We start from the raw sequence: 22496 nt of genomic DNA on the forward strand, positions 1-22496 counted from the left end.
TCGTCGTCCATGACTGCAAGCTGCAGGAAGCCAATAGTTAATCTGAGCCTAGTCTTCTAACCAGATGATGGAACATTCGCATCAACCTGGGGCCTCAGCCACCGCCAATGACGGTAGCGATGTCAGTATAATCAGATTCTTGGTCAGATCGAGCCACTGCAGACCCATCTGGAGTTCTGTCCGTAGAAGAGGGAGGCCGGCAAATCAGACGCCGCGATTGGGTAGCCTCACCAGTTGCCATGGTGTTACTGAAACTGCCCGCCAACAATCGACAAGGTCTAGCTGATACATGACGTCTGAATTTCGCACCACATGATATTTGGCAAAAGGATGTGCTTCAGATATGGCATGTAGCAGCCGTGAATTTGAGCTACGTATCTGGCTTCAAAAAGATCAGACTCTGCCTAGATGACAGGTCACGGGCCTCGGCCCTGAATGAGTTATCAGATCTCCACTTCTAACCTCTGCACATTATACACTATGAGGTTCTTTGATGGTTCCAACTGATCTTTCGAAGACGTTTCCGTGCAATTTGCTCCCAAAACAAAGGAAAACATTGAATAATATGCTCCTCACTGGCCATCTTCATCGCATTGATCCCACTCGAGGTCGTCAAGAGCATTGAGAAAGTACCATTCCCGAAGATCTGCCACATTTATGCCGTCATCAATCTCGTCGGCGCTCTCCTCGCATGGGGCGAGGGTGGGTGTAAATCGACTACGAAGGCGAGGAGTCGTAATCAGCATCAGGGTCTCGTGGCGCGCGAACATCACCGCCTGTGACATTGCGGGCTGCAACATTCTTTGGAGAGAGGTAAGCTCCTCTTCATCCTCTTCCTCCTCAACGTCAGGAATCGCCGGCGGCGCGTGACGTACATGGTTGTCAGGGTCATAGTAGGCAGCATCGGTGAGAGCGATGGTGGAACGGCTCGTGGATGTATTCTCACGCGTCAAGGGAGGGGGACGCTGGGCTCGGTGGAGAGACTGACCCGAGCGGAGGCGTTCCGCGACTTGGCCTCTCTGGTATGGGGCGACCCAAAGACCCCAGTTGCCGTTGTAATAATCGGCGGGACGATCAGTCTCTCGGTCGTCATCATCCTGGGCACCAGGGAGCTGTGACTCTTGAGCCTGTTGGCTCATGCTAGAGTTGACAATGTCTCGGAGAGTCTGCGGGTTCATAGTCTCCAGACCGGGGAGACTGTGCTTGAGACCGCCGCCATTGGAAGACTGGTCGTCTTTGTTGGTCTCATTCTCCTCGGTCTTCTTCTCCACCTTCTCCGGAGGCTGATACAGTGGAAGTCCCATTTTGATCTGGTACTGGCCTGAATTGTAGTTGGGACGGAATAAATATGTCAACTCACGTTGTGTGATAGATGAAATGACAACAAGTGCATCTGGAGGTTGTAAACTATACCTGAGTCTAGCTGTGACACTGTCAGAGGAGGGGGGCGCCGAAAGCTGTTTGTCTGGAAGGATAACTTGAATTGACTTCAGCCTCACAAAGATCTCGTTAGTATCCGCCTCAAGAAGTTCAATAGTAGGATAAAAAGCCTGTGATTGAACAAACCTTGGTATTATGTCGCAAGCCTGTCGTCACTTGGATTGGATGTGCAAGGAGAGTGGTGACGACAAATCTTGACAAGATTGGTGGTGGTTGAAACGACTCGAGGAGCAGAGTGGTGATGTGAAAGAACAAGAATGGAAGACAAAAGCCTGGGCCGCTATAGTTTGTCGAAATTTCATTTGTGCCCAGGTGTTCCAAAAAGGAAGGCACGAGTAACCGGGCGATCCCGTCCAAGGGGAGCATTTCTTGAGCGGCAGAACGCTAGCCGTCTTCTGCAATGCCCTCTCTCTCTCTCTCTCCTTACAAAGCCGCAGCTCGGAGTCCCTTGTGTCTTTCATACCTGTGCCTTTCTTTTCCTTGTTCACGAGCCGCACCGTACATAGAATTCTCTGTACCTTTCTTACCTACCTATCTCACTTCAGAGTTCGTAATCTGAACGAGTGGTAACTTGTGCAATGTTGGCAGTTGGATCATCATGGAGGCTTGCACGGCGACCTTGACGATGAGGGAGCTATAAGCCGTCTCCCCACACCATCGTCTCCATTTTCCGCTCCAGATTTCTCTCCTTCAGGGTTTGGTTTGTATGTTAGAAGTTCATAACAGACTTGTGCCAAAACTTCAGTTAGAGTCAACACTTACGATACTCACCTTACCTGTAATCATGCTATTGGCTTAGCAGCGAGGCTCGGGTTTTCCTAGGCTTGGATTCGAGAATCAACACCTTCCTTTTCTGCTTCCGCTTGTTTTCTTGATTGGCTGTTGATGGCCTGTCTCGACAGAGACCCCGCTCCCGGGAGCCGTCGGTGGCGGTCATTTTGCATTCCATGAAATGCAGGGTAGCCGAACCAAGTCATTTTGACTTCCAATAGCTACTCCAATACCGTCTTTTCTCCTCCATCAGCCTATCAGAGACGCTGGAGTTCGAAGTGATGCTTCCTTTCCATTTATTTTCCGCATTGTTGCCTTCTGGAGCCAAGTTATTCGTGCTTCCTCCGTGCCCGAAAAAATCTGGCTTCTGTCACGACAGTCCCAAAGAGAGCTGCATCGAAACAGCCGCAGATCCGAGGTTTGACTGCGATACATGTTGCTGAGCATTTCCGGCCACTCCTAGCCGGCTAGAGCGAGAGACCCAGTAAGTATGTCATATTCGACAAAAGTACTGGTTTTCCTTCTTGTCAAGCCACGCTTCCCAGTCTTTAAGAGCTCAAGCTGACTTTATGTCGGGTTCTTATGTTGGGTTGCGTACATCGTGTAGTTACTAACGAAGGATTTTCGACTTAACACGATCGCCCTCTTCAGCGCCTCGGTCATGATCAGGCCCTCGTCGTCCTCGTCGCGCATTTCCCGGGCGAGCTTCTGCAACCGGTCCACTTGCTGTTCGATTCAACGCCTGAGTTCGTCCTCCGCGACTGCCCGCAGGAACTATCGCGGCTCTTTCGTGTGCCGTATCCAATCGTCTTGGATGGAGGGAGCAACGACTTGACGGAGTCTAGAAGCAGCGCCAGCGTGTACGTATCCATTCGCTTCCATGGGTGGGGTGGCTAACAGCTGTGCAACATCAACCTGATGCAGTAGAAGCTTATCATGTGCGCGTATGGATGACTCGAAAATATAAGGACGAGGGGAATGCATAGACCACATCAGCAACAAAGCTGAATCCAGCAACAAGACACCGGGGATTAGAAGAATGTCTCGAAGCTCTTGCTTCTTCGAATGACATCTTTCCAAGCACCGTACGTCGAGCAAGCCACCTGCCCTTTTGCGTAGGGCTGAAAGATAGGCATAGGCGTCAGAGGTACAACCTACGTCAGAGCCATGCCCCATTCGATCGATAGAGAGTTGGAACATAGGCCAAGTAAGCAGACACCCAGAGGACAAAGCCCACAGAACACTATTCGAGCCTCCTAACGCACGATTGAACTTCGAGGTTTATATAGTACTGGCTTAAAGCCCAGCCCTTTCATTCGAGGCTAGCAAGACACTCGGCCTATATGACCAGCACACATCCAAAGTCTGTTTTCAAGACAGCTATAAAGGCATGGAGGAAAACAAGCTGCTGGGTGTTGCCACCACTACCTCCTAAAAGAACATTGGAAATAGTTTTTGATGAAGCTTATCGGGTTACTCGACTATATATGGCATACATGTTTTGAGGAGCTTGGAGAGTCTAGAGGATATTACTACTGTCGAAGAGAAAAAGAAGTTAGGGCTCCCTTAGGGGTTTCAACTGAACTATATGTACCTTCTCCGATAACACCCCCGATGAAGCTGTGCATTACAATCAGTAGGAAAGTAATGGGTGAGTCTTATTCTTTTGAGTAACAGGCTTCAGACTGATTGTTCGTTATACTTGTGGTTACTGACATTGTTCTCTGCAGGTCTAGACTTGTCCCACCGAAGAGTCCATGAACAAGATTCTACTCTGGTAAAGAAAGGAAATATAGTTTGTGCCTATGAGTCTAATCAGATCTATCTGTGGTACAAGCTTGTCCTAGACCCCGATCAATGAGTGTATCACGCCTCTACGGACAGAAAGCTTTCAAGCGGTTAGTTTGTTTTGGTTGAAAGAGTTGACTCTAAAACAAACCCTAAGACTACCTCTTTGGAAAGATACAGTTCCAAAATTGTGTGTTAGCTACCTGTTCGAGCGATCCCAACTTCATCTACATGCCAGATCCTCTAAGGAGGTCGAAATCAGCAGCTGCACGCCCTTCCAGGCTCTTTCAGGTTAGATATGACTTTCTTGGCCTCTAAGAGACGCCCCACGAATTATTGGGGTGAATAGCAAATAGCCTTCACGAGTTCACTTTCTTGCCGTTAACATTTCACAAGCATGCATGTGCTACGTCGCTTGGATGGATGTGTCTTCAATCTTATGGATGATGCGGCTCATACCGATCTTCCATCCAACGATTATGAGGTGGGCCTAGTCAAAGCCCAAGGGTCTGTCTAAAACAAACAAGATGTATCACCCATGTGTATACTCATCAGTATCACTCTGGATCACTCCTGTTGGAGCGAGATGAACTTTCTCCGCACCAATGCCAGGTTTAGGTACGACCACAGAATAATAAATGTTGCTCACCAATGTTTGTAGGCCGGGAGACATCCCATGAACGGTTTGTCTACTTCACTGCTGTGATGGGACTAGGAGGGTGCCCTACCACACGTTGTATGCCTCTTGTTAAAGTTATGCTTGAGGCGACTGACTGGTTTACAGGTTTGATGGCAAACGCAAAATCACAAGTCTAAGTGGTTGGCATGAATGCAGGAGCAGCCTCCTGGAGCTCATAGAGACCAGCTGGTAGTGATGTTAGCTGACTAAGGCCAAGCCCAGTTGCAGCAAAACTGAGAACCCTAGTTGGCTGCCCGTTGCACCAAACATCTTGTTTTTTGTTTGCAGGGAAACAAGGTAGACAGACCTTTGAGCGTGCTTCATGACAGCATGCCAGGCTAGTCATCAATGGAATCATTGTAGCCCGTAGGCCTAGGTGCCTAATCATGCCCTCTCTTGTTTGCCCCATCACCGCCGGTACTTTTCATGCTTGGCCTCAGGCAGCTGGAACGCTATCAAATCCCAGCTACCACTCAACGTCTTCCTTGACCACAAACGGGGGACAGCGAATCAAAACGAGCTCACCAGGTCTTTCTTTTGGCTTAAATTACGCATTTTCCCTGCCAGGATGTGATCGAACTCTCATCTCTGCTGTCCTCTCCTCAACTTTCCTTCATATACTTCTCACTCAACATCTCCGCTTCAACTCCCCTCTCCCTACGTGCATCAAATCACTTTCAGCCCCTCGAGCAACAACCAATCAATCGGCGCGTTGGTCCTTTCACTCTATAACAGCATAATGGACTTCCTTGATGTCATGCCGGCAGAGTTTCGGGACGAGTTTCTCCGTCGAGGACTTCAATTTCACATATGGGTGGCCCTCCCGACAGCGGAAAGTGCTGCTTCAAGTCCCCCTTTCATTTGTAACCTGACGATTCAACAATCTCCCCTGCGTGTTTTTGTGGTTGTCTTTTCTCCACCCTTTCTTCATCTGGTTCAGGTCTCTCCCGCGCCGCCCCCGCCTGATCATATCGATGAGGTCAACAGGGATTAGACCTGATAGGTGACTTTCGTATACGTTTTGTCATCATCAATCATATAAACTACATCCCGTTCATCGGATGTGAAGAAGGTGGGGAAGTCTGAACGAATTTGTGTTATTGGCGCTCCCTCACCCTCTCTATATATCCCATATCAAGATTCAAAACAGTGTGACTGTCTTTTTTCCAACATATGGTGAAAGGTGTATCTTCTTTTATTTGAGACAGAGCTCTTTACCTCGTATATAAAAGTCTCGAGAAGATGATTCCTTCATCAACCTATCTCTCCTGTTTGAAGGAGGCCCAGGTAAGTACGACACCTATGCTTTGCCCGCGCTTTTCTCTTTGAAAACTCCTCTGTGGTATGATTTGGAGATTCAAAATGCTAATCATATTGGATTATTCTCAGGGCCACCATCTTGAGAACCTGACTTGCGCCGAGATAGAACATATCTGGTCGCGCATGCACTGTTATGAAAGAGGTGGAATTTGGATCAAGGCGCAAGGTCGACCCTCAAGAAATCAAATCAATGAGCTACGCGGTGGCATGTACCCCGATTGTAAACGTAAAGATACCTGCTAAATCTAGGATAAATTGACATCTCTGATGTCCGTGGCTAACACAATTCTCACGATGCAGGGTACATCGCGGTTCAGACTAGTGACAGTCTACAGGATTGCAATACTTCCCGTGTCAGTGTCGTCGACATTTTGGCGGCCCATTTTTTCGACTACGACTCCCTCGCCATATCATGACTGCCCTTCTGCGTCGCCATTACGGATTCGGTCTCATCAAGGATCATCATTCTTATAACCTTTAGCCAGCTACTGCTTCAACGGCTCAGAAATAGCCCTTCTGGTTGAAGGCAGAGCCCGCCAGCCGAAACAGAATGTGTTGGCGGTTGCTTGCCAGGAGATGTCAACTCTTTTTCATGTGTCCAAACACTCAATCGCCGCTTGTCATAATGTTTGGTATGTGTCTTGGTTCCAACAATAAATAACATGCATGATAAATCAAAACTAACTGATTCCGTCGTTTGACGGCGGAAAATAGTGCAAGTTTGAATCACGACACCGTTCGTCCTTTACCACTCTGTCCCCCATTACATGGGCTCACCAACAACAATCGAAACAATGGCAGCTGAACCAATCAAACAACGGGCTTATTGAAGGTGTCGGCAATCTCAAAGGTCAACAAAGACCTTTCTGACTTGTATTGTTTCGGACAAGGCAACGAAACTCCATTCTTAGTGAGAGAAGCTTGAGGCCTTGAGGGCAGAGTTGCAAGGGGAAGCTTGTAGGCTAGAACATTCAATTCAGTACAATGTCAACTAGCTCATGCTCATAATACCTGTCCCATGAGAAACAATACAGAGTAGTTTAAGGCTTCCATTGCTTGGTGGCATGGTAGATTCAGCCATGACCTTGCCTGTCATTCTGAGTCTCTGTCCACCTAGATAGCCATAACCGCATCTCGGGCTTTGCCCGTAAAACAAGTTTAGCTCTCAATCACCATCCGAAGTGTTAGAAAAACAGATACAAACAAATCACCAAATACATCCTCTTGCTCCCAGCAATCCTTGGTGTTAAAATGCTCAATTTGGCCATCATGTGCAAGACTTGATCTGTAGTCTTAACGCGCAAAGCACTGCAAACAAAAATCAAGGAAAAATCAAAAGGGAAAGACAAAGTCACCAATTGCAGTTACCATAAGTTTCCCATAACTCCTCGCAAACGAAATACGTGATACAGCTTCCCATCGGGCGGTCGATGTTTGTCAATCCACCTAAAGGGAGATTTGAACCAAACATCACAGTTGACCCGATTGTGGTTGCCTAGTTCGGCGACAAGGTGTTAGTAGTAGTAGTAGTAGTAGTAGTATTAGTTAACGCCGGGCTCGGCCCGGCTTGTTAGCCGGCCGTTAGCAACCTCCCGAGGGGTATCTCGGCGCGCGTTCTATCTTCTTTATTTACACAGGGGGAAAACAAGGAGGGCAGAGGCGGATCGTGCCTGACCGGGTTCGGGCCCGGTCCTGCTTAGGGGGTTAGTTCACTGACGCGACCCCGTGCCTAAGGTGTACGGAGGGTTCGTCTGACGGCTTGTGCCGTGAGGTGTGGGTGAAAAGGCAATAAATCTATTCCTCGTCAGAGTTCGAGTCGCTTACGATCGGTGTCCCTAGGCGTAAAGTGCGTTCGTGGCGCGCGGGGCGCTGGCGGGCCGCTCTGGGGCGGGCGCTAAAATAATTGGTGGCTATCGAAAACGCCTCAAAGCTTTTCGGTTGCCCGAGGCTTGTCTGGAAGAATTTGCGGCGTTGGGCGCGGTCTGGCGGCCCGACCGGCCGGTCGTTGTCAGGCCACGGCCAGTTTCTCCACACCGCCCGCGAAAAGCGGTAATGCACCGGGTGTTCAGGGGAGGTCCGCTTCCAGCACCAGGCACACGAGGTGTTTGCATCCTAATAGTTAAAACGGTTATGGTAGGCTTTGAAATCGCCGTGGCCGGTCCTTATGGCCAAATAATGGCCTAATAGGGGTCTTGGCAAACGCAATTCCTCGGGCTTCTTTTTTGGTGTGTATTGGAATTTCCATTCCCTATATGCGGGGGACCGTTTACAGAGTTCTTTACGCCACCAGTCCTTTTCTATATTCGAAAGAATGGCTCTAAAAACCGTACCGGCACCGCTATACGTGGTTTGCTGAGCCCTCGGGTCTGGGTCCGGCGGTCCGGCGGAGCCGGCCTTGGCCAGCTCGTCAGCCCGGTCGTTTCCCGGGATTCCCTGGTGCCCAGGGCACCAACGGACCCGAACCTCGGTACCTTGTTTTCGAAATAAATCGACAAAATTATGGAATTTCAAAAAGGCCCATTGGGACGAACGCGGCGCGTCGCTTCTAAGACCCCAAATAACCGAGGTATTGTCCATACCAATCCAGATCCGGGCGCCTGGCTGGGCCCTGGCTACCGCCTGTAGCCCTTTTAGGGCGCTAATCGCCTCGGCGTCGAAAACGTGGCTTTCCGGCGTAATAAATGCGGAACCTGCGGCAAATTCCAGGCCCGCCCTAAAAACGGCCCATCCGTACCCTATTTGGACGCAGTTATTTTCGTGTTTTTCCAAACCGTCCGTATATACCACGATATCGTCAGGTGATACCATGTCCAGCCATTCCATAAAGCGGCGGGCCGTTTCCTCTTTTGGGATTCCTCCGGTGGGGTCAGTGCGAGAATCCGGGGCATTGCGAGGTGCGCGCAACTCTAGTCTCCGGATCCGCGGGAGAAGTTGTACAGCCGTTTGCAGGGTCGTGGCCGAATGGCCCGAGTTGCGGGCACGAGGTGTTTCACGCAGGCGGCTGACAAAGGGGTGCCCCTTGTCCGCGAGCCTTAGTCGGGCGCCGTATTTCAGGCGGGTGTAGGCCAGCGCGACGCGGGCCGAGGGTAATCCTGCGTCCCTGAGAACAGTGGACGAGGGGGTGGTTTTATACGCCGGGAGGATTGCCCGTGCCGCTAAAACCAGCGGTTTGTTCAGTGCTTTGAGAAGTCCTCTTTGCTTATGCGCTGGGTTGTACCATGCCTCGGCTGCGTAGGTGGCCGATGAACCCACGCATGCCACCGCTGCCTTGCGAAGTGCAGCCGCAGGCGGTCCGTATTTTACTGCCCCAAAGCTTTTGAGGTGAGCAGCGACCGCCATTGCTTTGGCAGCCCTTTCGGCCACGTGGCGGCGCCCGTCTAGCCGTCGGCTGAACCAAAAACCAAGCCAACGCATGCCCGGGTAACGTTCGGCCCCGGAGGCGCTTTGTCCGCGTCGACCGCCCGGTAGTTGGACCGGGGTAACCGTTCTACCATTAATCCGGATTTCCGGGTTGCGACCGTGCCTTTTTTTAGTGATATGGATCACCTCTGTCTTTTCCGCTGCAAAATGGATTTTCTCTTCCGCCGCAATTTCGTGCATATCCCGGAATTTATCTTCCAGCCAACGTACGTTCTCCTCCAACGAGGGTGACGATTTCCATATAAGCACGTCGTCTGCGTATGCCAGCCGCCACTTCGCACCGTTTTTGACGAGGTACGCCAAATATAGCATATATAGGATCGGGGAAAGGGGAGACCCTTGCGGGGTGCCGCACCCAAGCCGCCTAAAGCCCGTGGTCGTACCCTCCAGCCGGATTCGGGCCTGGCGGCCGCTTAAAAAGTTAATTACGAACCTGAGGAGCATTTTACTAAACCCGAGGCTCCGCATTTTCCGTATTAATCGCCCATGGAGGAGGGCGTCGAAGGCGCCTTGGACGTCGCATGCGACAAGGGTAACTTCCTCCCCGCGAGCTAAAGCCTGTTCGATATCGTGGGCGAGGGCACAAACCAGATCCGTCGCCGATCGCTTGGGTAGGGCACCGCCGTGGGTGCAGTTAAGGAGCCCGTTGTCGTGTATGGCCCAAGCTATCCGGCGTGCAACGAGCCTTTCGAGGCCTTTTCCGATGCAGGAGAGGAGGGCTATAGGCCGCCAGGATCGAACGCTGCTCCGGTCTTTCTTCCCCGTTTTCGGTAGTATCGCGACTTCGGCCTTCTTCCAAGGCGCTGGGAAATGTCCGAGTTCCAGGCAACGTTGGTAGAGCCTGCGCACCGGCTCGGCCAACGAAGCCCATCCGGCTTTTAGTAGCCGGACGGTCGTTCCGTCGATGCCCGGGGACGTGCTCGTAACCCCAATGCAGGAGCGCTCCGCCTCTTCCGCACTTACCTGGGTGTCCCAAGGGATTTTAACCTCGTCCGCCGACCAGGCCTCCAAGGGGTCTCCCTACAGGTCATCTTCCGCCGAAAATCGGCCAAGTACCTCCCGCTGCAGTGCTTCCGTTTTTGCTAAGGGCTCGCTCACTTGCTCGCCGTTAATAACCAGCGGCGGGGACCGGAGGCGTGGTCCGGCTCCCAGCCAGCCCACCATGTTCCACAAATCCTTATCGTCGCGCAGTTGGTCAATCCGGTGCCTCCAGTAATCCCGCTTCGCGGCCCGTACCCCTTTCGTGTAAGCTTTCTCCTCGGCAGAGGCGTCTGCCCTATTTACAGCGCTCCGTTTAACCCGCTGGAATTCGACCCAGAGCCGCTGGCAGTTTTCGGTCCACCAAGGAGCCGAACTGCCCCTTTTTCCCGCCGGCGTACCCACGACCCACGTCACTTGCTCCTATAAAGTTGTAAATTCAGCTACCCACGCGTCCAATGCGTAGCCATCGGCCGCGGATCCCGGGTCCGGCATATCTTGCATGCCAAAAGCAAGTAGCTCCGCGAACTTTGGTAGCCGGTCGTCCCTAACTGAAACGTTAACCGCCTCCGGGCGGGGGGCGCCGCGCGTCCGCAGCGTGGTATAAAAAGATTCGTGGTCGGAGCCTGTGTAAAGACTGCTGTCAACCACAGTTACCGTGCTGGGGAGGTTGGAAAAAACCATATCCAGTAAACCCCCGTCGCGGTGGGTGGGCACGCCGATATTTCCTGTAAAATGCATGCCCTGGGCTTGCGCCCATGCCGTCAGTTGATCCCCTCCGCGTGCGTCTGTGCGGCCTGGCTGGTATGCAGCAGCCGCTACGTTAAAATCGCCGCCTATCACCGTGGGTCCATTTGGCACGGTATTGCATACCATTTCCAGCGCGGCCTCAATACCCGGAGCCCTATATACATTAATAAACAATATTCCGTTAATTTCGAGCCAAAGTACGTCCCGCGTATTTTGGCCCTGCGGTAACCGTCGTTGTGCGGCCCCTAGGGCTGCCCCCTTCTTGACGTAGGTGAGCACCCGGGGCCGGAACCCAGTCATGGCTTCGTAAATGCTCGCGTGCCATTCGTCCACTGGCGCAAAAACATCATAGCCCGGGTGCGTTTGTGTAGTCGTCTTTAGCCCGCACCATAGCTCTTGGACGTTAACCAGGTCCACTTCTTTCTGGTGGCATAACTCCAACAGGCTCAGATGCACACCCATCCTTTTGCCTACGTTGGCCCAAACTACGTCGAGGCGTTCCCGCTGCATGTTGCCGAGCGAATATTTCGTCATATCAATCGATGGGTTGCTTCCAAGTCTATCACATTAGCGGGGCAAGGTTCGGCAGCCGCTGCGTCCTCCTCCATTTCGGCTGCCCAAACGATTTCTTCGTGCACGCGTTCCTGTTCGGCCTGCAGGAAGTTGCGGATGTCCGCCCCTGCCGCCTCGCATGGCCGCGCTCTTTTGTTTGAGATGCTCGATCGGGAGCTCGAGGTTTGCGAATGCTGCGATGAGGTGCTTAGGACCGGGATTGCAGGTGCTGGCTTTCGGCGGGCCGCCTCAGCCCGGTCGTTGATAATCGCGGCACGGTTGGCACGTCCGATTCTGCGGATCCCCTTTAGTTTACGCTGTGAAGGTCGTTTAAGCTTCCCATTTACCACCAAAGGTCGGGCAGGGCAGTTCTTATGTCCGGATGGGAAATGGCCGTGGCAGTTAACGCATTTGGGGGCTGCTTTGCACGGCTCTTCCTCTGTCGCATGTTTTGCTTCACCACATATGCCGCAACGCGCTTGCCGTACGCAGCGACGTATTTCGCAATATCCCTGGCAGCCATCGTGGTGGTGTGTAATTTTGCGTGACTTTTCAACCTTCCGCGCACGTTTCGACACTCCAAAAAGCTGAAAAGGCTTTACGGGTTGAAGGAAAGACACTATCCACGTGCCCTCAGCCGTATGCGGGTCGTATCCATGCTTGGAAATGTGCCAGTTAACTGGCTGCTGGCCTGCTGCCACGGTAATCTCCTCCTGGATTACATTATGTACGTCCTTTTTTCCGTCCAGGCAATTAAGCGTTCGGGGCACTCCAAAGACGGCGTATATATGCCAGGTTATCGGGACAGTGACTTCCCGCGCGTCCAATGCGTCCATAATGGCCTTAACTGCGTTGGGGTTGAGGAGTTTTTGCCGTGTTTCCTCAGAGGCCACCGTAACACCCCAGCCCGTGGGGGTACGTTTGGCGTTTGGGATTTCACTGTGTGGCACCGAGACCAATTCGGCCAATTTGGTAGTTACCGCGTATGGCTCCCTCGTCACCATCCGCAATTTGTCATTTACGCGGATTAGGATCCGGTTGGCCGGCTGTTCTGTCAAACGTTTCGGGGCTTGGGGGCGGTCCCGGCCCGATTGGGAGGGAGCTGCGGAGCTGTTAGGTGCATTGCCGGGCGTCGTACGTATCGGGTACGAGCGCGTGGCCGGGGTTAAAATTCGCGTTGGGGCCGCCGCTGGTGGCGTGGCGGCTCGCTCGGCCCATGTGACCGATTTGTTAGTGGGCGTGCCTTTGCCTTTGGAGGCCGACGACGCCGTGCCCGTCCTTGTAATTAAGATGCTGCGCCTTTCGCTGGAACTGGTCGGCGAACGCGACGGGGAGCGCGAACGCTCTTTTTCAGGGAGGGTGCGACTGAGGAACCAGCCGCTGATCACATCATCAAGTTCGAGAACAATTCTCCTAAGCGCGGCGTCCTCCGGGGCCTGTAAGCTTTCGAGCTTGGCTGCAAAAACCTCTTCGAGCCAGCTGCCGACTGTTTCCACGTTTTCCAGCTCCTGCTGCAGTGTTTTGATGGCCAGGGCCGGGAGGCTGGAGTACCTTCCGCGGCCGGCCGGCTCAGGCGCATTAGCGGTGCGCGTGTCGAGAGATACGTGTTCCGACTCGGCCTGGCCCGGCGGCAAAGCCTGCGGCGTGCTCTGCGGGCGCGCGCGGCGGTTTGAGACCTCTGGTGAGGCCATGACGACCGGCGCCCGGAGGGCGAAAATTCTTCAGCTGTTAAGCTTATTGGTGTGTTTGGGTGTGAATCGCTAACAAAGGTGGGTCTGACCCATGAATGGTGGAGGATGCTTGCGACAAGGTGTTAGCAAATGTGCCAAAATGAGAATAAAAAAAGCAACCTGGCAAGCCAGTGGTGTAGAGGGTGGGCAGCGTAAGACTTACGTGGGAGGTCTAGGGCTTGGTCTGTACCTCAGAGCGTCATGCAGAGTGTGGTCGTAACGCATGTCGCTGAACAGAAGACGTTCGACAAGGAATCCTATGCGATCATTGAGCGTGATCAGCGGATTCTCCTCGATATCTCCCAGGAGATATTTGTCGACATTGGTGCGGCCAGTACGGTCCCTGATGTTGAAAACATCGTCGGCGTAATCCTGGTAGATTGACAAGCAGCAGTAAGACTCCCAAGCTAGACGGTTGCTGACGGTCGCACGTCTGACTGTGATCGGAAGCTTCTCCTCCAAGCCTAGCCTCTTTCTGTTCTTGGAAAGGCGAGGCACCTCGTCTCGGAGTTTCTCAATCAAATAAGACCAGCTGGCCTGGGCAGCCATGTTCCAAGGCCGGTAGAAGGAAATGAGGCCGACGTGATCGAGGACCACTTCGTAGAGGTTAGGCAGCTCGCGGATCATCGTGAGCAGAGAAGTCTCGGTGTTCCTGATCCGCGCGTTCTGAATGTGAAGCACTTGAAGGTTTGGCCAACGAGAAGCTTTGAAGAGTTTGTCGCTGTGGTCCTCGCGGAAGCCTTCCGTGTCAGGATAGAGAATGGAAGCGCAGTCCAGATGGATCTGTGTCAAAGTCTCCGGCATCATGTACTTAACAATACCGCTAAACCGTGTAAGGTCATAGTCGTTCCTATCTCGGAAGGGCGAGGTGAATGCGTTCCTGACCTTGGTAAAGCATTTGTAGCCGTACAGCGGAGTGATCTCGAGCACTTTCAGTCCCTTGCAGGCCTCTCTGAGTTCCTCGGGTCCTGGCAGATTGATCTGGTCTGGGAAGTTTAGAGGAGGGTGTCGAATCCAGCCGTAAGGATCATAGCAGTCCCAGGCTGGCACCGCGTTCGGGATTTGCATTCCCAGAATGCGTAGGCCCGTAAGCTTGACACCTGCGGTGTGTGCAGCAACCGGAAGGTCGATAATGAGATCGATGGGAACACGGAATTGTTTGAGGGGTGATTTCATGGGAATGTCTTCATCTTTTTTGAACTTCCAGCAAGCGGCCCAGCTTATGTGGGTTGCTAGCATCGCGCAGTCCGGCTCATAAACCTCCTTTAAACCTCTGGCCAAGGTAGTAACCATCAGAGAGCCCAGGTGCTCAGGTCCTGGAGAGCGAGCGTCATCCAAGACCAAACGGGTTGCATGTGGCATCCGAGCCATAGCCTGGGCCACACGTCGAATACCGTCACCAGACTTGCGCAGGTACTGCTGGGCAAGGTAGCGCCTGCGATACTCTTTGTAGACGAGGCCGAGCAAGCGCATGCTGAGGCAAAACTCGGCATCATTCTTGTTGACTTCAGCGATTGTATTCTTGTTCTCGATAGCCGCGGGCTTCTTCTGGCCGTCAGCGACAAGAGACCAGTACTGGACTGTCTCCATAACCAGAGGGAGTGTCTCGGTTGCAAAGCCTCCATCCTTGGGCATCACCTGGGTAAACTCTTCCCACATGGTACAGAGGTATGCTGCCAGAGCTTCATGATGGTTGGCAATGAGAGGGTCATGAAAGCCAAGGTGAACGTGGACGACGTGAACTTGCTTGGAAAAGAATGGGTCTTGCGAGAGACGCTCAAACGACTCGAGAGACTTAGCGTCAAAGATTGCACAGTGGGCAACTTGCGAGATCAGAGGAGCTGCGATGTCGCCGAATCTACGGCAAGTCAAACGAATGTTCATGATGTCGACACCATTTCGGGCGAATCTCTCAAAGTATCTCAAGCCGTCAGCATCAAAAGATGCGTCGAACTTGTTATGCTTGAAGATCTGAAATAGAGTCTCCGATGGAAGATCGATTAGACCGATCTTTCGTGGTTTCACCTCCATGGCTGCAGCGAGGCGGCTTTGATCTTGGCGCTTCTTTGAGGTTGTTTTCAGGTTGTTGTGAAGTTGCAGAGGTGAAGAGCAAGTGAAGATGCGGCAACAAGAGATAAGTCCTTTGACGTGCTAACTCTGAGAAGGGCTCCGGGCCCACTTTTTTGACCTGTTCGTTGCTTTGAAAGCCTTTATTCTGTGGTAGAGGGAGATGATGTTCTGGCACTGTGCACTGTCGACGTCGAGGCTCCTGCTTGTTTGGGTCTTGGGGCTTTACGGTAGTAATATTGGTGAGCCTGCTTCTAGGATAGCAGCAGCACCTCCGATGCCCTAAGGCCAAACGGACGGACACGTGCCCTGCCACTTGAAGACCAACGAGCTTCAAGTTGATTTCCTCTGGAGTGGTGACAAGTCTGGATCTGAGGGTAGAGATTCGTTGTTTAATATGTATACCATTCTCTGTTTTGCCCTGACTTCGCAAGCTCCCGCAACACTCTTCATTGACAGTTGAAGGTTTGCCCTTGCACCCTTTTCTCTCTAGGTCGATACTATGCTCAATTTACGCCAGTACTTGGTCATATACCCGGTAAAGGTCAGCCTATTAACATCCAAAGGCAAGCGATTGTCTTTTCTCTACTCCTGCCCGATGCTCTGTGTCACATTGAAGATAAAGGGTATCGTTCATCCCACAGTGCCACTAACCGCTATTCAGACCAGAACACATCCACCAGAGGAACAAACTTTCGAAACTGTTTACCCAGCTACCCACTTCATGAATCTCCAGTCTGTCTATGCAGCCCTCATTTTACTCACTCTATATCCTGAGTCCTTCTTCATACCTCTCCTCCCAGTCCCAGACTACATAACCTACGTTATACGCACGATTGTTGATTCAGACATCCCCAGCCCTTCAGGAACACATCATTCAAAGTGGCCAAATGTGACGCTGCACCGCCGACTTCACTAACGATCCTCTTGAGTTCTACTGAATACCTAGGTTGATCGAGCGCTATTCGACTGCTCCTGAATCCACACAACAGAAAACGGGCTTTTCTTGCCTTCGAACAACTTGCCTTTATCAGAGAGGCGGCTTTGTATTATACTAGCAACCGTTCAGTCCGAAAGGTCTCGCCCACGACACTCCTGGGGATTTGGATATCAAGTGAAGTGTGAGTCGCACCATTCTGCGCCTGTCAGAAGGTACATCCAAAGAGTGACCTCGATATTCCCGACTCTATCAACCATACACTGATAGTCCTAGCTACAAACTGAAGTTCGAACAGAAAAGGTCCTAACATGTGCCGGCTAACGGAGCTTCAGGAATACGATCCATCATCAGCCCAAACTAGTTAACGACATACTCTCAGCCATCCACGCTAGACATCAGACCTTTCAACTCTGCATGATATGTCTTCATGCTTCCACGAGCCCGGATAATCGCGGTATCAACCTGCCACCGATACGAGCCCTCTGAAGACTATTTAGCTGCGGGTGCCTGGCAGTTTTTGGAAGCCAATAGCTACGAGCTGCAGATACATGATAAGTACAAGATCAGGTCAAAGAAAAAGCAACCACAGTCTAATGGTGGCTTTTGATAGATCACCACAGATGAGCAAGACCCACAGAGCTTTCGTCCTTTCCTGAAGAACCACCGAAATCAACATCCCAGACCAGGCCTACTTGATGATAACACGAACCCTGAAGTGCACTCTCATTGGTGACCCGAAGCGAGATCCGTAAGGCAGCTGGACTGGCGAGCAGCCATAGGTTCAAATCAAGTCGATAAATCCAGTGTCGACTCCTGGTTTGTTCCATAAGACAGCGAAGCCCCAAGCCCCAAGACCCATCGTCACAGTCAAAATTTCGACGTGGGAGTCGGGACAAGCGACAACGGCAAGCATATTTCGATCAGCAGCCCAAGCCCACCCGGCATCCCTGCCGGTGCCGACAGCAAGACAGGTTCGGCTGACGGCCCCCTCTCCAGAAAATATAAACGGTGTCAATGGTCAGGTTCCTAGCACTAGGCCACTTTGGGAAATAATAATAACGAGATAATGCATCATTGTATAGTCAGCCACTGTGTTCTTGTTGTTTCGGGATGCGAATTCTAACGCATAAAGACCAACCCCGCGGGCTTTGTTCATCCTCTTTGATTATTGCTCATCTCAATGCCATTTGGACATAAGAGACTCATCAGACCGATCAGACCTATGAACCAAGACGCTCCATCCCCCCACACTTGACACAAAGCATCTGCACATCTTCTATACGACATCACAAAAAGCCGCCTCCCATCCTTAGTACACCCGCGGGTAGTTGGGGATAATCAGATTACGCAAGCTTGTAGTCCCATTCAGTCCCTGTGCAACGGCTTGAGCAAAGCTCTGGGCGTTGAGGTCGGCGCCGTTGACGCTCGTGTGCGTGTGGTCGCGCGGGTACAGCGCATTGGTGGCAGCATTGCCGAGCTTGAGGTACATCCTGGCGGTGGCGGTGAAGTGGTCGACCTGCGTGACCCTCGAGTCGGCGAGTGCCCTCTGCGCCGTGGCGACGTAGCCCACGAACCTCGGAGCGCCGCTGCCGTACTGGCCACCCTCCCACAGGTTATTGGGCGTCTGGGAGCTGAGCACCACGGTGGCTCCCTTGGCGAGCATGAGCTTGGCGGCCTGGATGTAGTAGAACACAAAGGTGTAGACGGGCTCGCCCGTCTTGTCCGAGTAGCAGACCTCGGTCCCGGCGCCGGGGCAGTCGGAACGACCATTGTCGTTGTTGGTGGGCGAGCCGCCGTCGTTGTGCCCAAACTCGATGACGACTACGTCGCCTGACCGCGCCAGGTTTGCCACCTCGGCGAATCGGCCCTCGTTCCAGTACGAGCGCGCAGACCTTCCGCCGATCGCCTTATTCACTACGGTCACGGTCGTGTACTTTTGGAAGTGGTTGCCCCAGCCGTCCGTCTGCCCGTCGTTGGCGCCGTTGCGTGCCATGGTGCTGTCGCCGCACAGGTAGATGGTTGCCAGGACTTGCTGCGGGAGGAGCAGGGCGCCGAGCGCGCCGGCGAGGATGGACGTGGGGAGCTGCATTGTAGCTTTCTGGGTGACGGGCGTGTTGGGCTCTGGAGGGAAAGAGAATTTGACGGATGGCCTGTGGGACAAGGGAAGATCGAGGGTCCTGGTGCCCCAAGGAGCCACGACGATTAGATTATATATTCACATAATGCTGTGTATTTTGTGTTGAGGACTTTCCGAGATGAGTGTGCCGATGCACGTGTGGGCGGGTCTGGAACGGAAAATTGGCCATGAAAACGCCGTATAATCTGGGTGATGTCTCTCATCTCCTGCCTTATTTGGCGTTTCTCCGCAAAGTTGGTAGTATTCTTTCCCCACGTTTTCTTCAGAGTACCGGACATGGAGGACGGATTCCACCAGTCAGACAATTGGGGTTATATTAATTCCACCAGAGGCACATGTGGAGAGCAGAGAGGTAAACAAGGACGAGGTAGTATTTTATGGAGGTCGGAGCTACCCTCCGAGTAAATAGATCTAATCACACATCAAGCCAAGATCTAATCCTACACTAAGTACCTCGGCACAAGCAGTTCAACGCAGGCGAATCAGAGGACGCAATTAGGTATGCATATACAAGAAATAACATCTGATAATATTCATTCCAGAATCTATTGATGATATCGCTGATTGCCTGCGAAACGTCCAATCCTTGCCATTTGTTCTTGGCGAGGACGATCATGAGGGGCGGCCAGCCCATTCAGTAGGCGATATCTGACCAGCAGGTTGAGCCGGGGTATCGGCGGTTGCCTTTCTGACTGGGACAGCAGCTTGGACTGTTTTGACCGGTAACCGTCGGCCCCTAGTTGCACGACTGGCTGGGACTGGCGGCGTTAGCCTGGGCACCGGTACCGCTAGCAGTTGCGTTGTTGGAGCCGGCGCCAGAGCCAGATCCAGCGCCAGATCCCGATCCCGATCCAGAGCCACCAGAGCCAGTGGTAAAGTCGACGCAGCTGATATAAGTTTGCTTGATATCAGGGGCATCCCACCACCACTGCAGCACACAGACTCCGGCGGTGGTGCAGACCGACAGGTCATTCGGGATGGTGACGCTGAAGTCGGTGTTGTTCTTTGCGACGCCCGTGGAGGTCGAGGCGTAGTTTGTGAACTGGATGAGCGGCTTCCCGATCATGGTGTTGGTGGTCGTGTCGATGACCGAGACGTTTGCGACACCCGTGTGCGGCGCGGCGATCTGCACCTTGAAATCCACGGTCTGGCCCGCCGTGTACTTTTGCACATCGCCCGACTTGACGTCTGAGAACGGGATGCCCTTGCACAGCTCCAGGTTGCACTTCTTCGGGTCAAAGTCGGACTTGGCCTGCTGTTGGAGGTTCTGGATGTTGCTGTTCCGGTCCGAGCTCTCGATGGACAGCATCTGCTGGCCGCAGTTTTGGCCAAAGCCGGCGCCTGCCACCCTGGCCTGGGGGCTGAGCACATGACCGTGTCCGTAGACGACGGTGGCAAAGGAGAGAACGGAAAGCAGGGAGTACTGCATTTTGTGGGAATTTTTTTATGTTATGTTTTGAAATGCGCTGATGTTTTCTTCAGTTGTCAAAGTTCCAGTCTCAGACTTGATCAAAAGTCCTGATGAATGTGAAAAAAAGCTTTGTAAAAAGAGAATGGTGGTAAATTGGATAGTATGTAAAAGAGTGACTCGCACCTAGCACAGAAAAGAAGGGAAAGTTAGTCAAAAGATGACAAGAATTGAATGATTGAATGGAAGTGTGGATGAGGAGACAAAAAAAGAATCCTCGACATAGCACGCCGACGGCTCTACTAAATACTTTTTCGCCTTTCCTCCATGACTACTCTTCTTTCTCTCCATTTACACCCCCCCTCAACCCGACCGCTGCGGACCCTCGGCATCATGAAATTGCGATACTGTGAGACACAGCCCACGAGCCTATTTCGAGAATTGTTCTATTCGTGACCAACCGGATCCGCCACAACATGAAAGGGTATTGAATTCGCGACTTGCGCCAAACGCAAATGACAGGGAACACCCCTTCCTCGCCCGCAGCAAGGGGTAGATAGTAATTGACAGTTTTCCCTCCCTCGGTAAGGACCGAAACAATTAACCACAAAGTTTCAATCTGAAGTTTTGGGATCGACCGACAAGACGTGGAAATGGGACATGGGTCCTTGTCAATAGAAGACATGTCACGCACCCCTGATAGGTATCCATCGTCGTGGACCGTTGGAAGAAATTGGTGCGACATGATCATGACGTCGCCAAAATGCTTCAAGCGCATGAGAAAAAGAAGAAGAAAAAAAAAACACCCCACTTGCCCTGTCGTCGTGGCTTCGTAGATAGGTGGACCCTTGTTCAGGGGTTTGAGCAATGCATAATCCAGTGCCGCATTTGGAGTGGTTCCAATAAACATGAGGGGAAAAAAAAAAAGACGAGATGAGATGTTGACAGCGATGTCAACGATGACAGTTGACAACCTTTTTTTTAATCTTCAATCTCTGCTCCAAACCTTGACTATAATTAATTGCATGCAGAGATTTCTTTTCTGCGCTGTGATATTGCCAAAAAAGAAAGTCAAAGGTCGAAATATCTCGGGATAGATCAAACGTAAGCAGATACAGGACGGCGTCGAATAGGTTTTGTTCTTCGTTTCGGCTCAGGAACACGTTTCGGCTCCGATGTAGAGCTTCGAGGTGATGAGGGCAGAGAAGGTAGGGGCTTTTCCGCGAGTCGCCTTCGTTGACGTTCGGCTTCGGGGTGCACTGGGGGCGGGACTTCTGCTCGGACGCGGTAGCGCTCCTTTGCCGACTCGAGCTTGAGCAGGAGGCTCTGTCGCCAGTTGTGCACGATAAGGGAAACCAGGTCTGCGTACTCTTGCCTGATCGACACACTGACACTGCGTACTGACGGTGGTCTTTTTGACTTGTGTTCATTATTCGACCGGGACGGTGAGCTCCTGGCGCTGCCCTCCTTCCTCACTGGCCTGGCTCGGACAGGAGCAGAGGCTCGCCGCGGATTTGGTGGCCTGTTTGATACCGTGACCACTACTGGAGCATGAGCCTGTGCTGGCTCCGGGGCAGGTGGTCTCGTCTTGAGAGGCTCTGGCCGCTCTGCTGGAAAGGCTCCCATCGTTCTCCTCCGCCTCATTTTGGGAGCTACGCTAGGCTCCTGGTCGACATGCTCGCTTACGATAGCCAGGGTGGGGGTATGTTGGCGGTTGATCCCAAGCCCACTCCACGCCATGCCGTCGTCTATGAGATCGGATCTACTTGCCGCGAGGCCAAAGCTGCGTCTGAGATCCACCAGCGATCGTTCGTACTCGCTGGGCCTAGGCCGGTTTCCCTGGATCGATGAGGCTGCCGCCGAGAAGACGGTCCGAGTGGGCGAGAATGGGGAGCGGGTGGCCCCTCTGGCGGGTCCAGGGGGTACTTGAAGTGTCATGGAAGCTGGTAGGGTGGCGCGACGATCGCCCCTTTGTCTTCCACCCTCGAACCCGGGTTCTTTCTGCTGAGCGGCTACCTCCAGCCACATTTCGATGCTGTCAAGAAGGTGGAACATGGTGTGCAGAAGAGTCGTGCTATTTGTTCCTTCGGCCTGAGGGTTCGCACTCGCCGCAAGTTCGGTTGCCAGGTGCTCCCTAATCCTGGGGATCTCCGGCCCAGGTTGGTGAACTTCATCGTTATCCTCTGTTTCTCGGATTTGCCAAGGTCTCTCGGTTGACAGATCCGCTGTTTTGATGGTTGGCTGATGTGATGTTGCCATGATTTCTATAATATTTCTTCCTAAAAAAATCATGAATTGGTGGTCAAAATATTGTATTGCTAGAACTAAGATGATCGCCGCTTGCTATCACATCCGAACAAGATGGGAGATTGGGAGACTCAAGGTATTGAAGGTTATTTTATTTTCGGGAGAATATCTGATCTGAGCGAACCACCTGAGCTGGACAACCCTCACATGGCGGTTATTGGATCAACACTCAAAGGATTTCAGCTGATAATATGCGATGAAAATGCATT

The 22496-nt window shown here is 52.3% G+C and overlaps 5 protein-coding genes across 5 annotated transcripts; all 5 read right to left on the reverse strand.

Annotated features, from left to right (window-relative positions):
• Nucleotides 1-572: 572 nt before the first annotated feature.
• Nucleotides 573-1304, reverse strand: PgNI_02025 (uncharacterized protein; the record flags this gene model as incomplete). Its single annotated transcript, XM_031122095.1, has 1 exon — nucleotides 573-1304. One exon carries the CDS (start codon nucleotides 1302-1304, stop codon nucleotides 573-575), a length of 732 nt encoding a protein of 243 aa, XP_030986371.1.
• A 12283-nt stretch (nucleotides 1305-13587) lies between these two features.
• Nucleotides 13588-15459, reverse strand: PgNI_02026 (uncharacterized protein; the record flags this gene model as incomplete). Its single annotated transcript, XM_031122096.1, has 1 exon — nucleotides 13588-15459. One exon carries the CDS (start codon nucleotides 15457-15459, stop codon nucleotides 13588-13590), a length of 1872 nt encoding a protein of 623 aa, XP_030986370.1.
• A 2285-nt stretch (nucleotides 15460-17744) lies between these two features.
• Nucleotides 17745-18524, reverse strand: PgNI_02027 (uncharacterized protein; the record flags this gene model as incomplete). The annotated part of the gene is made up of 1 exon (XM_031122097.1): nucleotides 17745-18524. One exon carries the CDS (start codon nucleotides 18522-18524, stop codon nucleotides 17745-17747), a length of 780 nt encoding a protein of 259 aa, XP_030986369.1.
• A 784-nt stretch (nucleotides 18525-19308) lies between these two features.
• PgNI_02028 (uncharacterized protein) lies at nucleotides 19309-20001 on the reverse strand (the record flags this gene model as incomplete). Its single annotated transcript, XM_031122098.1, has 1 exon — nucleotides 19309-20001. One exon carries the CDS (start codon nucleotides 19999-20001, stop codon nucleotides 19309-19311), a length of 693 nt encoding a protein of 230 aa, XP_030986496.1.
• Nucleotides 20002-21078: 1077 nt separating this feature from the next.
• PgNI_02029 (uncharacterized protein) lies at nucleotides 21079-22239 on the reverse strand (the record flags this gene model as incomplete). The annotated part of the gene is made up of 1 exon (XM_031122099.1): nucleotides 21079-22239. The coding sequence occupies one exon, from the start codon at nucleotides 22237-22239 to the stop codon at nucleotides 21079-21081; it is 1161 nt and encodes a 386-aa protein (XP_030986367.1).
• Nucleotides 22240-22496: the final 257 nt, after the last annotated feature.

Source organism: Pyricularia grisea, assembly GCF_004355905.1.
Source record: "Pyricularia grisea strain NI907 chromosome Unknown Pyricularia_grisea_NI907_Scaffold_1, whole genome shotgun sequence".
Lineage (NCBI taxonomy): Eukaryota > Fungi > Ascomycota > Sordariomycetes > Magnaporthales > Pyriculariaceae > Pyricularia > Pyricularia grisea.